Source organism: Netta rufina, assembly GCF_964035555.1.
Source record: "Netta rufina genome assembly, chromosome: 1".
Classification (NCBI taxonomy): domain Eukaryota; kingdom Metazoa; phylum Chordata; class Aves; order Anseriformes; family Anatidae; genus Netta; species Netta rufina.
In genome coordinates this window covers 190391734-190407400 of record NC_140123.1, presented here as the reverse complement: position 1 = coordinate 190407400, position 15667 = coordinate 190391734, and the positions used below count along the sequence as shown (strand labels likewise).

The window sequence follows — 15667 nt, the reverse complement described above, 5'->3', positions numbered from 1 at the left end:
GTTTGAGTCTTCATACTTCTGCTACTTCACTGAGTGTTGTCTGATTTTTTTTTTGAAATGTTTTTTTTTTTTTTTTACATCCACAGCTGTAACTGTGGATGCAATTTTTAAAGTGCTACAAGTAACAGACTTAGAGTGGAAGATTTGTGTCTATCGTACTAGTTGGTCCATAAGTTCACAAAGATTAGAAGGATCTACAAGTAACAGTAAATATGCAGTGGAACATCTTGTGTTTAAGTGAAGGAGGAATCAGTACAATCTAGCATAGATTAAATGGTAGTCCAAACACCTGTATTTGATATTTAGCATTTTGAAACACCTTATGCTGCAATGTTGATAAAGTAGATAAAAGTAAATCTACTTTAAAAAAAAAAAAAAATAAAGATACTTCAGACTTGAAAAAGAAGTTACCTAAATTAAATTTTATAGGCTTTGTGTTGCAATAGGCATCAAAAATAGTATGTATCTATAAATAAAATACCTGTTTTTCAGATCTGTCTCATTTGAGATGAAAGTTTTGAATCTTATTAAAAAGTAAACATAATTCTGACTTCTGAAAGTCAGAATATATGGAAGAAAATAATCAGAGTGACTTCCTGGATTATGATGGGACCAAAGTTGACCTTTGATAGAGATGTGAAAGTTTCTGAAAGGTGTTGATTTCTCTTTTGCACTGGCAACAAAGAATGTTAGCAATGTTTAGTAGGCAGATGGTTGCAGTCAGGGTTCATTTGCTGTTTTCAGTGAGCTGATTAGAAAATAAATTACGGTTACAACTATTTAGCACATTGCTGCTTCTTCTTTTCTTTTTTTAAGTGATATTCATACCAGCTCCTTCTGATTATTCCCTGCTTTCAAATGAGCTACCCATATAATGTGGAAGATCTTTGCTTTGAAATTGTTTCAGTATTATTCTGGTGACAATAGAAATTGTTACAAGGATAGCAAAACTCTGGTTAATTTATTCTTAACATTTTCTTAAGAGATGAGGTGATGGAAAAGTGCTCCTACAGTACTTGATGGATTCGGTTCTTTTGGTAGGGCCCATGTAACTTTCTTATTTTTTTTAAATGCTTTAGTCAAGCGTTTGAGAATTTAAGTGTTTATTTCTCCAAGTGGTTTTAATATAGTGAAGACCATGGAGGTTGAATTTGTATGTGTGGAAAGTGACTACCTCCAATCATTTGTACATCATCATGAAATGTGAGTAACAATAAAAATTCCTATGAAATGAAGCTGTTGTTATTAGTGAAGCTAAATTCATGTTACCCAGGTTCTTTATTTTGATAGCATTTTTTGTACAGATATTTCTTTCATTGTAGAGTGCCTTGACATATTCTTGCCTGTCATGTATGTTTCAATGTGAATGTTTCATTGGCTAAGGTACCTTGTGAAATTAAACTCTTAGTGAAATTTGTTTTTGTTAAGCTATTGAGTTGAGAAACAGAAGACTTAAACTTCCTTGAGGGTATCTTAAGTGTATTTCTCCTGGTTAAAGGTCAAGTGAATGCTAGCTCGATTTTATGTTGGAGCATCATTGAAAAGCATATTCCTTTTGTCATATTGATCCCTGTAAAAGATGCTGCTTTTCTTATGTCAGTCTCTTAAAACAGCATTTGACCACATATCAAACTAAAAGTCAGAACTTCAAATCTTCTTGAAGGAAGATGAGTAAAGAAATAGAAACCCTCTCCAGCTTATTTTACAATTTTTCCTGTTTCTGGAATGTCTTCTGTTGTAGGGCTGCTGCTTTGCTTTTCTTCTAGAAAAAGAAATTCAGAGATGACATCATTTCTCCTTAAAACTGTGTTTTCATACAAAAACATCAAGTACTGATAAACAAATTATTGAAAATAATTGTAATGGAATTAAACTGCATTGATAAAAATTTAAGCTCTTACATTAATGGAATGATTATCAATTGGATGTATTCAAAGATGCACTCATCTATCAAAAGCAGGCTTGAAAGATTATGGTAGTGGTGTGACTAATGATGTTACAGTTAATTCACTGCAACTGCAGAGTGCTGCTGAAATGAAAGGTTTTGCTTCTTTTTTTTTGCTCACATTCTGCTCTTTTGTTTCTTTCTGTGCTGACACCATTTTGCTAGTCAAATAGAGGGGTGATGGTGCAGAATGAGTTGGTTGGGAGAACTAAGCCAACTGCAAGTGGGTTCCTTGAGAGGAAGGGGCTAAAAAAGAAAAGAGGAAAGACTGTTTTACTGAGCTGACTTGCATTCTGGATATATGGTTGCAGGATCCATTCATTGGAGGGAGTCAAGGACTGTGTGGATATGGGGTCGGTGGGACCACCCTTTTCAAGGCAACCTGTAATCATTCAATTTAGCATTAAACAATGCTCAGAGTTCATAAACTCATTCATATCAAACTATCATAAACCTGTGCACCTTCCTGCACCTGATTTCCTGTCTGATTGAGGGCTATTGTGAGTTGATTCACAGAGCTGAACCACACAACTAAACAAAAAAGCACTGGTTACTTCAAGGGCTGAATACCTTGAGCTAGTACCATAGCAAAGACATGAGTAGAACTACACAGTAGGGCCAAGGCAGGCTCACGACAGCTGAGATTTTACTTTAAATGCTGTACATTCTCAATTTGTCAAGCATGCTGCCAATATACACTAACCTAGAACATCCTCTGTAGGTCTCCCTGCTACTCAGTAAAGGTGCTGCTGATTGTTTCTTGGAAATAGTCATTAAAATTATTCTGACTTTTCCCTTAGTATTTTTCCATATGATCTACTATGCATAATAGAATATCTTTACAGTCAACCAGCAAAAACTGCTTCTCTCTCGTAAAGACATAAAAAAGACAAAAACAGACATTAAAACAAACAAACAAACAAAGGGGAATCCTGAACAAGCTTAGTGCTAATATTTCTTGTTTTCTGTGAAAATATATTGCAAGAGACTCATGTGTGGCTACTTACATTTTGTCTGAGATGCCTGAATAAATGGTGCAAGGATTTTAGAGAAGAGGAATGTGTGATGTTGTGGTGATAACTGCAGTGTAAGAATCTGTGTAGAATTGCCATAATATATTGATGAATATAGGCATTATATTTGATGTTGGCCTACCAGGACTGGCTAAGTTTAAAGGGTATATACTGTGATAACAATTAGGGTCCTGTTGTCAGGACTAGCTAAGTACCCTTTTTGTAAGTTTGTCTTTCCTGAGCATAAGAGAATAATGGAAAAATGAATGTATTTGTAGTCCTTTGTTATTCTTAATAGAAAACTCGTTTATTTTTTTCATCCCATCCAGACAGTATCATTTTTTTGATTCCAAAAGTATGAAGGCTGTTATCAAGAAATATGTATTCCTAGGTGTAGTTTTGCTATTGATAGCATCTGACTTGTCCTTTACTTACTCATCTCCTTTTTCTTCTAATGTGACTGTATTTAAAATATAACAGCACATGTTTGAACCACAGGGATCTGTGGAATAAACAACAGTGTTGACATTGAGCAGCATGATGGTTGCTTCCTGACATGCTTGCAGTTCTTATTTTAGAGAAGACATAAAAAATTTGGTCAAATCATCTGTTGCTTTAACAGATTTACTCAAGCTGCTTTGGTTTTCTGGGGGTTTCTGTGCAAGTGTGTCTTTGGCTCCAGGCAGAAATAATACTTCTCATTTTTCTTTTGCAGAACTTTTTCAGCACTTAATATTTGATATCGCACAGTAGTTTAATCCATTTTGAGTTCTCAAATTACTTTGCATCTTCTTTCTCAGTTTGTTCTCTCTAGTTATAGGCTCCTAAGTGGCTACACATACATCTTATCACTTATCAGGCTAGAAAACATACTTGATTGAAAAAATGTTTTAAATAGGATTAATGGAGTTGTTTTTTTTTTTTTAATTAAAAATTTGTCTTTCTGTTATGTTTGTTAATCTGTTAATCACTAGCTTCTTATAGTGTCTCACAGCGGTCAATTTTGGATGACTGTACACAGTAATAGGTTTCTTCTTCAGTGTTTCACGGCTATGTGCTACGTTTTTTTTCTTTAACTTTTCTGCCAGAGGGATTACAACTCACTGCAGCTTTCCATATTTTTTTTTCAGGAAAACAAATGACAACTTCCAAAATCATGAGCTCATAGGATAATTGAGCTAGGAAGGGGCCTCTGGAGGTCATCTAGTCCAATGTCCTGCTCAAGAGGTTCAGCTCTGAGATGGGGTTGCTAAGGGCTTTGTCCAGTTGGTCTCAAAAACATTCAAGGATGGAGACTGTACAATCCCCTTGTGAGGGTAACCTGTCCCAGTGCTTGTCTTGTCCTCTTGTTGAAGTTTGTCCCTATAGTGAGGCGGAACATTACTTGTTTCAACTTATGCTGCTTGTCTCTCATCTTCCTGATATACACTGCTATTAAAACTAAGCTATGTCATCTTGAAAACATAGGTTTTAGCAGGCTGCTGTTATGTACCTCTGAAGCCTTCTCCAGGACTCTTGTAGGGAATGCACTTGATCCCCCTCAGCACCTTGGCAGACTTATGCCCTTGCTCCAGTCTATTGATAGTTTTCCTGCATTGGAGTCCCTAAAACTGGAAGTGGTATTCTAGATGTCGTTTTGGAATTAAAAAAAAGTTTTACAGTAAAGTATGTGTTTTTTTTTTCCTCCTTTTTCAATGTTTAAAAAGCAATGGAGCAGTTTGCTGAGAGAGTTTGTAAAGTTTTCATCTTTGGGTATCAAAACTGAACTGGATGTGGCCTAAGCCGTTTGTACCAGGTGACTCTGCTCTGAGCAGGGGTTGGACTAGATGGTCTGCAGAGGTTCCTGCCCAACCTCAGTGATTCCACAGTAAGTGCTCAGTGGGAATGATCACTTCCCTTCATCCACTGGCCTCTGTTGCCAGGGCACACTTCTGGCTCATGCTGAATGTGTGTGCCAAGACTCCCAAGTCCTTTTCACAGAAATTTTTCCCAGCCAGGTTGTCTCCAGCCTGTATTCTTGCAAGATACTCTAAAACTGATTTAAAAAAATGATTTTTTGAGAGTGTGCATGGCCACATGCAAAATATGTCTGAAAAAATCACTCTTGATTATTTTTAACGCATTATTTGAGACTTTCACATTTGTAATCTATAATTAATGTATGTAACAATATTTTGGTAGGAACATTCATATTGCAAGTAATGTGTTTGTAGTTTTTTCTACTTGTTTAATTACCCAAACTACTTTGTCTTGCATTTCTAGTTGAAGAATCAAAAGGTAAAAGTGTTTGGGCTGTCAGTCCACCCTGCTTACGATAAAGCCAATCTTCTTTAGAACACTTCTAAACTGTAGATGATGTGTGAGTACTTCTACATTTTCCTCTGTAGGAGTAATGGCTGTGGACATGAGAAAACTCGAACTTATCCCACAAGTATTATTTCCTGTCAATTATGTAGACATTGCATTCCATCTGTCTTAATTAGCTTTTTTTCTTTATTATGTCATCTCCTATAACACTTTCCTCAACGGAGTCCCATTAACATTCAAGTAAAAAGTTCACACTGATCTGTGCCACCTGAAAACGTAATATTCATGTATAAAATTGAGTGTAGTTCTTCATTTTATGTTCAAGTGTAATGGTAATAAAATAACCAAAGGGGAAATATATGCATTGCGTAATGACCTAACCAGATGTATTAAAAATAGCAATAAAATTTTAATATCATTATTTATCAGGGCCTGGAAATTTTTAGAATAAAGGGGAAATAATTCATTTCCAGGGACCGTACTGTACTGAGGTGTATATTAGCTATCTCTGTGGCTGATTAAATAGTAAGATTTGTAGTCTGCCAGGGGGTTCCTGGAGAGTTGTCTCTTGCTTCTGAGTTACAGAAAGTTGTTGCTAACCTGTGCCTCAGGTCTGAGCCATAAATGGATGGATGAAGTGCTCTTTGGAAAATCTTTCAAAGGTCTGTGGGAACTGATACTTATCTTAAGTATCTCAGCTCAGGATATGCAGCTCAGATGTTGAAAAGCCCATACAGAAATAACTAGTACAAGTACTTCTGAGAATTCCTCACAGGGCCTTTCAAAGGGCTATTTTTAAGAAGAAGAGGTCAGTGATAGCTTTCTTTCTTTTCATTAAACTCTTGCAAGACAAGTATCTTGATCATGTCTGCATTTCATTGAAGTAGCTAGGCATTCATAGCTGAAATGGTTTTAGCTAGCCAGTTTATGGTTGTGATAAATTGCAGATGTGTTGTCTGCGAATATGGGGCTTATTAGCCAAGATAGGCATATGTAAGGAATATGCATGCAAGTGTCAGCATTTGCCTCTTATCTCTCTCATTATACAATCATAGAATCATTAAGGTTGGAAAGCCCTCCAAGATCATCTGGTCCAACCACCCCCTGCCACCAATGCCACCACTAACCCGTGTCCCCAAGCACCACGTCCAACCTCTCCTTGAACACCCCCAGGGACGGTGACTCCACCACCTCCCTGGGCAACCCGTCCCAGTGCCTGACTGCTCTTTCTGAGCAGAAATGGCTCCTCATTGCCAGCCTGAACCTCCCCGGCACAACTCGAGGCCATTCCCTCTGGTCCTGTCACCAGTTCCCTGTGAGAAGAGGCTGACCCCCAGCTCCCCACACCTTCCTTTCAGGTAGAGAGGTCTCCCTGAGCCTCCTCTTCTCTAGACCAAACAATCCCAGTGCCCTCAGCCACTCCTCACAGGACTTGTGCTCCAGGCTCTTCACCAGCTTCATAGCCCTGCTCTGGACATGCTCTAGGGCCTCAATGTCCTTCTTGTAGTGAGGGGCCCAAAGCTGAACACAGTACTCAAGGAGCGGCCTCACCAGAGCAGAGTACAGGGGGATGATCCCCACCCTGGTGGACCTTGTGTGTATTGCATGTGTGCTTTCATGCACCAGTGAAGTTTCTGTATCACAGGTACCACAGGGTACCAAATGATAGCTTATTTAGCACTTCTGGATATGTTTCAGCCCAACGTGCCATTTAGCCTAGCTAAATTAAGAAGGTACTCTTTCTTCCCGCCTTCCTCAGCTGAACGTGGCACTCCAAGTGTGGTGTCTTCAGCAAAAATGTGGACATTAGTGGGCCAGTCTCCCAAACCACCTCCACTAACTGAATCTGTACGCACATTGTATGGCTGATACTGAAAGACAGTACTGCAGTCATGCTCCAGTTCCTGTTGAAACAGATCCTGATGACAGCAGAAATGCAAGTTTTAGAAATGTGGGAGTCCTGACAAGAATGCTAGCAGTTGTTATTTCTGTATGTAGCTCTCCTAACGTTTGAGCTACATATTCATCTACATATTTGTTCCTGCAGTTACTAGCACTGTAACTCCATCTGTGAGACAGAACTTCTATATGGTAATAACTGTTTAGTAATTTCCAGAAATGTAGATTGTTCATTTTATGACAGTGCCTTGTCCAAGTTGTATCCTAAGAATGACAAAACATAGTCTCCTTTTCTTCTCTTGAAGCTGTGACTAGTCTAAAGAAAAAGAAAAAAAAAATAAGGTTGGGAATGGATTGCTTCATCAGAATTGGGCTTTAAATCACTTACAGAAGTAACAACTTTTTATTTTAGAATAAAAATTCAAGTTGAGTTGTAAAATTTTATGAATGATAATACATAAAATTATAGGGATGGCTTCTGATGACTGCAGACAGACTGCTCTGTCTTGCTGACAGCAAGTTCTTTCTTGAGTGAAGACTGCTGTTCTGATGGATATACGTTATTTTGGGAATGCTGTCATTCTTTTCAATATCAGTCGCTTCCATAAGGCTGTTTTTTACTATGAACACTTTAAAATCTTTTCAGCTTTAGGTATTAATAGTGAATGTATAAACAGGAGAAATTTTGTGAGAAGCAGGCTTGGCAATCAAGGCAGGCATTTGGGCCTATTCAAGATTATAACATGGCTTTTCTTCTAATGAGAAGTGGACAGCCATAGCATTTGTAGTAATTACTTATCAAATAATATCCCTAACAGGTGTTTCTCTCTTTGTTTATCTGTGTGTCATACGTGAGACTAAATTCTTCTGAAGTGTAAATATGGTCACAACAGGAGCTTCTATTCAGGGTATTTTCTGTATTCATGCTCAGATGTCTGCTTCTATTTTTCTTATGTAATCTGTTAGAATAAATGTTGTTTTAAACTTAAAATGAAGGAGACAATTTTAAGTAGAACAAGAGTCTAGAAATTTTTCTGTAAGCAGCTTTAACCTTTCTCAATTCAGGACAGTGTTCTTACAGAGCATACATGTAAATTACTCTTAAGGATGACCAACATTAAGGGCAGGCTTAGAATCAGAATCATTCAAGTAAATGAAAAGACTTTTTCTGAGGGAAAAACATATACACTATAGTGCTGTTTTGTTACTTTTCCTTTTCCAAAGGACCTTTAGATCTTCAAAGTCCTGTTTGAAAGTCTTCTTCATAGAAGTCTTTGAAGGCTTTATTAGTACCTGAAGGAAAAAAATACATTTTATTGAACAATGTAGTCATCCCAGGAAGTTAATAAGCCAACTCATGCAATAAAGGTGTTGTAGCTACTCGCTGTTGGAATGTAATTAACATAATTGTTTTGTTAGTCCCATTATTGTGATGTAACACTAATTGAAGTGTGTCTGCTATTGTCTGTTCAACATTTGGAATAGTTATGCAAAAAAGCGTAACTGCTATAGTCTTCCTGTATGGGTCCGGGTAGATTTAATCTGAGTAGTCAAGGACTGTATCTTGGGTGTTGATGATCTGACCTCAGACAGATTATTCAGCCAGCAGCGTGCCCAGGTGGCCAAGAAGGCCAACGCATCCTGGCGTGTACAAGGAATAGTGTAGACAGCAGGACGAGAGAGTTCATCGTCCCCCTGTACTCTGCTCTGGTGAGGCCGCTCCTCAGGTACTGTGTTCAGTTTTGGGTCCCTTGCTGCAAGAAGGACGTGGAGGCTGTGGAGCATGTCCAGAGAAGGACTACAAAGCTGGTGAAGGGCCTGGAGCACAAGTGTTGTACAGAGCTGCTGAGGGAACTGGGGTTATTTAGTCTGGAGAAGAGGAGGCTCAGGGGAGACCAAAAAAGTGTTAAATAATACCAGTCCCAATACAGACCCCTAAGGAATACCAGTCATTACTAGACTCAGCCAGGACATTGAGCTATTGACCGCTATTCTTTGAGTGCAACCATCCAGCCAATTTTTCACACTGATTGGTCTATCTGTCAAATCTGTGCATCTCCAATTTGGAGACATGGATGTTGTATGGGACAGAAGTCTCTAAAATGATGAGCTGCATGAAGAAGGTGAATAGGAAGTCACTGCTTTCTATCTCTTCTGATGCAAGACCTAGATAGTATCTGATAAAGCTGCTAAGGCTTCAAATAAAGAGTGGTTAAGGGAGCTACTTTTCAAAGGATGGAAAACACTTTACATGGACATAAAACCTGAACAGTTTAAAGCTTGGTTGATGTAAAGTCTTTAAGTAACTTCAATTACAAAGATACCGCCTTGAGTTAGGGAAGTCTCAGTGGTATAAACTGGAAACTTTGAAAATGTGCTGCAAATATATCACTGCAGGCTTACCTTGCTTGTATCCTTACTCTGTCTTGTAGTCATCTACTGCTGACTGCTCTTAAAACGGGGTGCGGGGGATCTTCTGGCCCAGTAGCCAAATATGTAAGGCTTATAGTAAGCCTGTTAGGACTTAGAGAAAGAGAAATGGAGGGCATCAGTAGGATTTATCCCAAGGACTAATGTTTTTTTCAGGACAGCTTTCTTCAGAAGTTCTTACAGAGCCTTTTTCTCTTTGGAAGCCAATAATGCAGTTTTCTAGCCTGTCACTGAGTACTATTTTGAGAAAGAGAACAAATCTGCATGTAATTGTTTCTGAATACTTATGTGTAACACATTGTTCTTTATGTTTTATACAAAATATCCTGTGCTATCACTGTGCTTTAGAATAAAAATCTGCTACAAAAAAAAAATACAGCATTAGCTTTTGGAATTGTAAGCATCCATGTTCGTGATTTCTAGCTCTTATCCACATTTGAATTATTGTCTAGCCTACACCAGAACCCAAAAATATACTCTGAGCACTTCTTTTACTGCTACTTTAACAGTCCCTGTAGTTTATAACACTTGTGTAAAATTGAGGTTTGATTACATAGTCCAGTAGAAGCAAGTCCTGGGCTACCTGCTTGAGCAGGTAGGGCCAGATGGCCTCCAGAGGTCCCTTCCAACCTCAGCCATTCCGTGAAAAGATTAGGCCTGTGATTCTGAAACTATGGATACTTTTATAACACAGCCTGGGAATCACTACCTGCTTGTAATGTGGTATTGCATTTTCCATCATCTCATGTAGGAAAAATAAGATATTTTTTCTGGTAGGAAGCTGGGGCTGCAACACTTTGTAGAATTCATTTGTACTGTGTAGGAAATTAAGCTTTCAGAAGTTGGGTTTAATAATTACAAAGGATGAAAGATATTTTACAGGGAGCCTTTTGAAGTAATTGTGGAACATGCTATGGAATCTGTGCAGACAGTATGCTCCAGCCCACTTGTGTGTTTGCTCTTGTCCGTGCATACTCTTTTTGTCCTGAATTATGTGTATTGAATTTACAATGTAATTTCCAGGTTCAAGAAGCATTTAAAAGCTCTGATCAAAATGATAAAACTTTATTAAAAACAAACAAACAACACATGAAGATTTTCCATTTGCTTTTGTAAATGGTTCTGATGGTTTTATAGATCTGCGTTGGCAAACAGCTTGTCTGACCTGAAAAGATGAAAAACACTGTGCCTATATTTGCGCTTGGCTGCATTCATTATTATCAACTTATTGACAGTTGTTTTTTTTTTTTTTCTTCAGTTTGGATTTCATTCTTTAATGATGATGTAAGAGGTTGTTTTTTTTCCCTCTTCAGCTTTCCTCATCTCTTAAAATTATTCAGTCATCGTCTTTGTAAAGTAAATGATGTGGACTTTGTTTAGTTAAGTCTTATAAAAGCTGAATTTTCAAAATAGAGAGTATTCCTGTTAATGATAACTGTAGCAAAGGTACATGCGATATATTACATAGTGCATAAGGTTACCTCCAGAGGGCATCATTTTCCCGAGGTTCTTAGCTTAGAGAGTTGCAAATGCATTTCATTTTCTGCCCTGGGAATGGAATGGAATAGTGCAATTGGAAGGGACCTTCAAAGATCATGTGATCCATCTGCTTGACCACTTCAGGGCTAACAAAATGTCAAAGCAAATTAACGAGAGTGTTCCTCTTAAACCATTTTATTCATTTATTTATTTATTTTTAAAATTTATGATGTGTAGATAAGAAGTTTTTTCTTTGAAACTTGAAAATATTTCCAAAGCATTGAGTAGGAAAAGTAACATGGTATGTTTTTGTGTGCATATGTGCAAGTACATAATGTGTATATATATATATATATATATGTTTAAATATTACATATTGAAGGACATATATGTTTGTATATATTTATACATTATATTTAATTAATAACATACTTGAGTTCATATATTTATATATAGTATTTTGTTTCCTTCTCTGTATGCCTACAGCAGTTTTTGTAATGTACCAGATGGCATTCACCAATACTGTCTATATTCCTTTCCCACGTGTAATTAAAATAATTGAAATCAGAAAGAAAGGTTTTTCAGATCGATTATGAACTCATTGCTGTGGAGTACCTGTAGTATTTTGAAGAGATTTAAAATTAAAATAACACTGAGCTATGTTGAACTTGGTTAACTTTGCTTTGGAAGTGCACACTACTTAACGCCTACTTGAAACGCATCTGTGTTCTTTTTAGCACACCATAAGTGAGTAATATTTTGAACAGATAGCTGTCAGTACTGTGGTTGTGTATGGCAATTAGAAATGGAATAGATTTGTTACAATATGCATCAGAGCATCACATTGCTATACGTGGTTGAAAATTCTAGAATGTACGTTTGCAGTAATCTGCCTTATGCTGTAGGCAATTAAAAATGTAAGAGGTGTATGGTGTGGATACTGCAACATCTGGTGATTTTAATCTGCATGTTAAAAATGCAGGTAGGACCAATCCTTAGTTTCGCTCAGTATCACTTTTTCAGTGTATCCACAGAAAACATTACTTCAGGACTTACTTTTCAATGTAAACAGCTTGCCAAATTATATCTTATTGTCTGCATTCAGAACAGAGAGAGAAAAATGAGTGGGATTTAATTCCCAGGGGTTAAACATGTTTTTAAGAAACTCTGTGATCTCTTACTCTTTTCTTTCTGTGAGTGTGGAGTGGCAGTTAGAGTTAAATTTGTTCAGTGCCTTTTTTCTTTATTTCCATACATTTTTAAGTGCATTTATTTTCTCTATTTTCATGTTCTAAACAAGTTTATTCCATTTAAAATTTTCTAACCTTTTATTTTTATTTTTTTTAAGTAAGAATTAATCTAGTATGTTCGTGTCTTCATGTTTAGTGAAGGCTGCAATTGAAATACTTTAAATTTTAATTATTATTTTTGGAGGAAAAAAAAATCCTGTCAGACCTAGTTGTAGTTGCAGGGCAATTAGAAATTAGTCTCTGTAGAATAAGTACAGGTGATTAACACAAAGATTTGAGAGTGAAGCAAGTTTTGAGCCCTTGTGACATTATAAAGTCTTAACCTTTTGTATTGTAAGGTGAAACTAATTATATGTTGGAGTCTGAACTAGATATTACAACCATTCAGCTGTGAAGTAGGTTAGCATAGTTCACTGAAAGTATGTTGGAAGCTATTAGAGCAGAGCATTGAGGAATTTAGTGCACACCAAAGCATGACTTTTTTTTATATTTATCATTGGTTTTGTTGTGTTCTTGTGCATACTTTGACATATGTGAACACATACTTAACGTCAAGAATAATGGTTAGAAATAAGGTGTTTTACATCAGCTGTTTGCTGAAGATCTGTTGAGGTAAAACAATCTGATTTTCAGTTCCTTGTGACTTTTTCAGATCTTGCCTTTTGCTTAATATAGACACAAGGAATAAATGAGGAAATGTAACAAAAACTTGAAGGATGAGTAATGAGGCAGAACCCACAGGTGTGAGGGGGGATAGGTAGGAGAGCTGAGTACTGGAACATGTTTTTCTGCAGAAGCCAGTAGAGAACTGTATTGGAAATGTATCCTAAAAAGAGTTGTCGGTGCTATATATAACAACTTGGGTCTTTTGAAGAGCTGTTATGCCAAATTTGGAAGCAGATACCGCCAATTAAATTGCATGGTAGAGGAACTGAAATCTCAACCACTGTACTTTCGTATTGCCCTGAGAAATATTCCATGACTTCCATGAGTTTGGCATGTTTTTCTTTAACTCTGTTACTTGCTTTTTCCTCTACCAGTAAGCTCAAAAGGAATAAGAATTTTAGATAACAGAAAACTTTTTTTTTTTTTAACCATTTGCAAAATTCGTCTTTCACAGTTTCATAAACTTCAGAAAGTTATAGATACCACAAGAGGGAATATCTGTAGCATAGTTTAATTAGAAGAGAGGTCTTGAGGAGCCAACAAGGATCTGCCCAGATAGATGAGTGAGCACAAGTAGAAGAGTGACCCTCAGCTGTGTTCATTTGCATCTGAAACAATGAATTGGAAAATAAATGAATAGCTCAAATGATCATTTGATCCAAAAAATGATCAAATATAGTGAAGAGCAAACTTAACTGTTCTAAAATCCACGATGGCAGTTTTGGTTCGCATTTCCAGATGTATATGGAGTAAGTGATACTTTGAGAAAGAAAACAGTGTTAGATTCATAGACGGGGAAGAGGTGAATGATGGAAGTGGTGGTGTTCTAGCTCTGCATTGGCTTTCACTGTTAAATATCTGAAGTTACTTTTACAGAGGATCTGCTGTATGGTATGTAACCGAGTACCATACTGCTGTACTTTGAGCACAATACTTCTGGAACTAACAGTTACTGTTCTTTAAATAAAAAATAAATATATAAATGTTTAAACAAACAAAAAATCAAATTAGAGTTAATGCTTTCATACAAATACATCCAAATGCCCTGCCATTTTAGCTGTATAGTTCACGTTAGATTTTGGTTCATTGTATGAGCTTTGACCTTAGGTTCAGAGCAGTCATGATTCAATCAAAATAGATCTTTGATTTCTCCCACTGCTGGAAGGCATTATTCCAAACTTCTAAGGATGAAATTCTTATCCTGTGAGTGATTAGGATCTAAATTTTTATATTTTCTACATTATTTGTGATAAAATTGGAAATTTATGGTGAGGAAAAAGAAATTGCCTTAAAAAATTGATAGAGTGGCAAGTTTTGGCATTTAAGAAGACAGCTTTTTAAAGCTCTTTAGAATTCCACAATATAGATGTAACTTCAGGGGCACTAGATTAGCAAGTAGTGAGCAGTTGATATACCACCAGCAGTTAGGTATGCTGTTAGAGACAGGGGCTCTTAAATAGGTTGGCAGAGTGTGGTGATTTACTACTGAAGTGTAGAGACACTTAGGAAATGTAAAAACAAAACATGAGCACCTTAAGCAAACATAAGAAAAATAAATGGGTTGGAATAAGTACTTGGGGTAAAATAATTTCTAATTTTTCATAAACTTATACTTGTATATGGTTTCTTCTTTAGGATAATTACACATTTGCACAGCCAGGAATTCAAAAGAAAGTGAAAATGTTGGAAGAACTTGTTAGTCGGATCGATGGTAAGTCTTAAAAGCTGACCTAATTTCTAAATGGTCTTTCACTGAAAGTGGTTAGTTAAAATGTTTGCAAGAAGTCTAGCCAACATCACTGTTGATACAATGGTGGAGGAACATAGCCTTCCTCAGAGATGTCACACTCGATCAATTTGTGGCACGCTGGCCTTTGCAAGATCACTGTCCTATATCATTTAAAAGAAAGCTGCTAGAGCATGAGCCACTTTCATTACTTTTTATTAAGGCAATATAATCAAAATTCAGTGGCAATTTCTTTGCAGCAGAGTAATGACCACATACAAAAGGCAGCTGGTATTCATTTCATATTAAGCTCAATGATTGTTGTAATTCAGGCAAGTCACAGTGGTTGTTTATAGTTGTCCTTCGGCACTATGTTTTGTGCCTTTGTGCATCATTTTGCTATCTGGAATGCCTGAATAATTTCTCTGTGGAATCCAATTAATTATGAACTCTGGAAATAACATCTTTAATATTATAGATAAATTACCGTCTATGCAGAGGCAATTTTAGATTATGCTTTCATGTTTTAGCAGGGCACTTTGAAATATCTTCTACCTTCATCCTTAAAATAATTCCCTTCATGAAATGCTGACTGTCATATTGCTAGAGCAGAGTTTAATTAAATGAAATTCAAGAGATAATGCTGGCCCATTCTAAACATACTCTCTTGGTAGTTTGTTAAATTAATGAACAGAGTATTAACGAAATGTTGCCAAGCAGAACCAACCATATATTTGTGACACTAGCATGTCAGTGATGAAATAGAAAAAAAATATTTTATGTAGCTTAATATTTGATAATCTGCTTGAAAAGATTAATTCTATCTTTTCATTATACATATTGTGAGTTTTTCTTGTGCCAGTGCTTACCGTAGCAGATTTTCGGTTGGCCTGCATGTATTTACAATCTGAATTTTGAAAAAACTCTTCCTGCCTGTTTAGGATGTTGAATA

The 15667-nt window shown here is 36.6% G+C and overlaps 1 protein-coding gene across 1 annotated transcript in view; it reads left to right on the top strand.

The window, feature by feature from the left end:
* TBC1D22A (TBC1 domain family member 22A) overlaps nucleotides 1-15667 on the top strand; it is a 167017-nt gene that overhangs the window by 61526 nt on the left and 89824 nt on the right. The window contains 2 exon segments of the mRNA XM_084306248.1: nucleotides 7025-7113; nucleotides 14625-14700. Of these exon segments, the coding sequence (XP_084162374.1) occupies nucleotides 7025-7113; nucleotides 14625-14700 (165 nt within the window).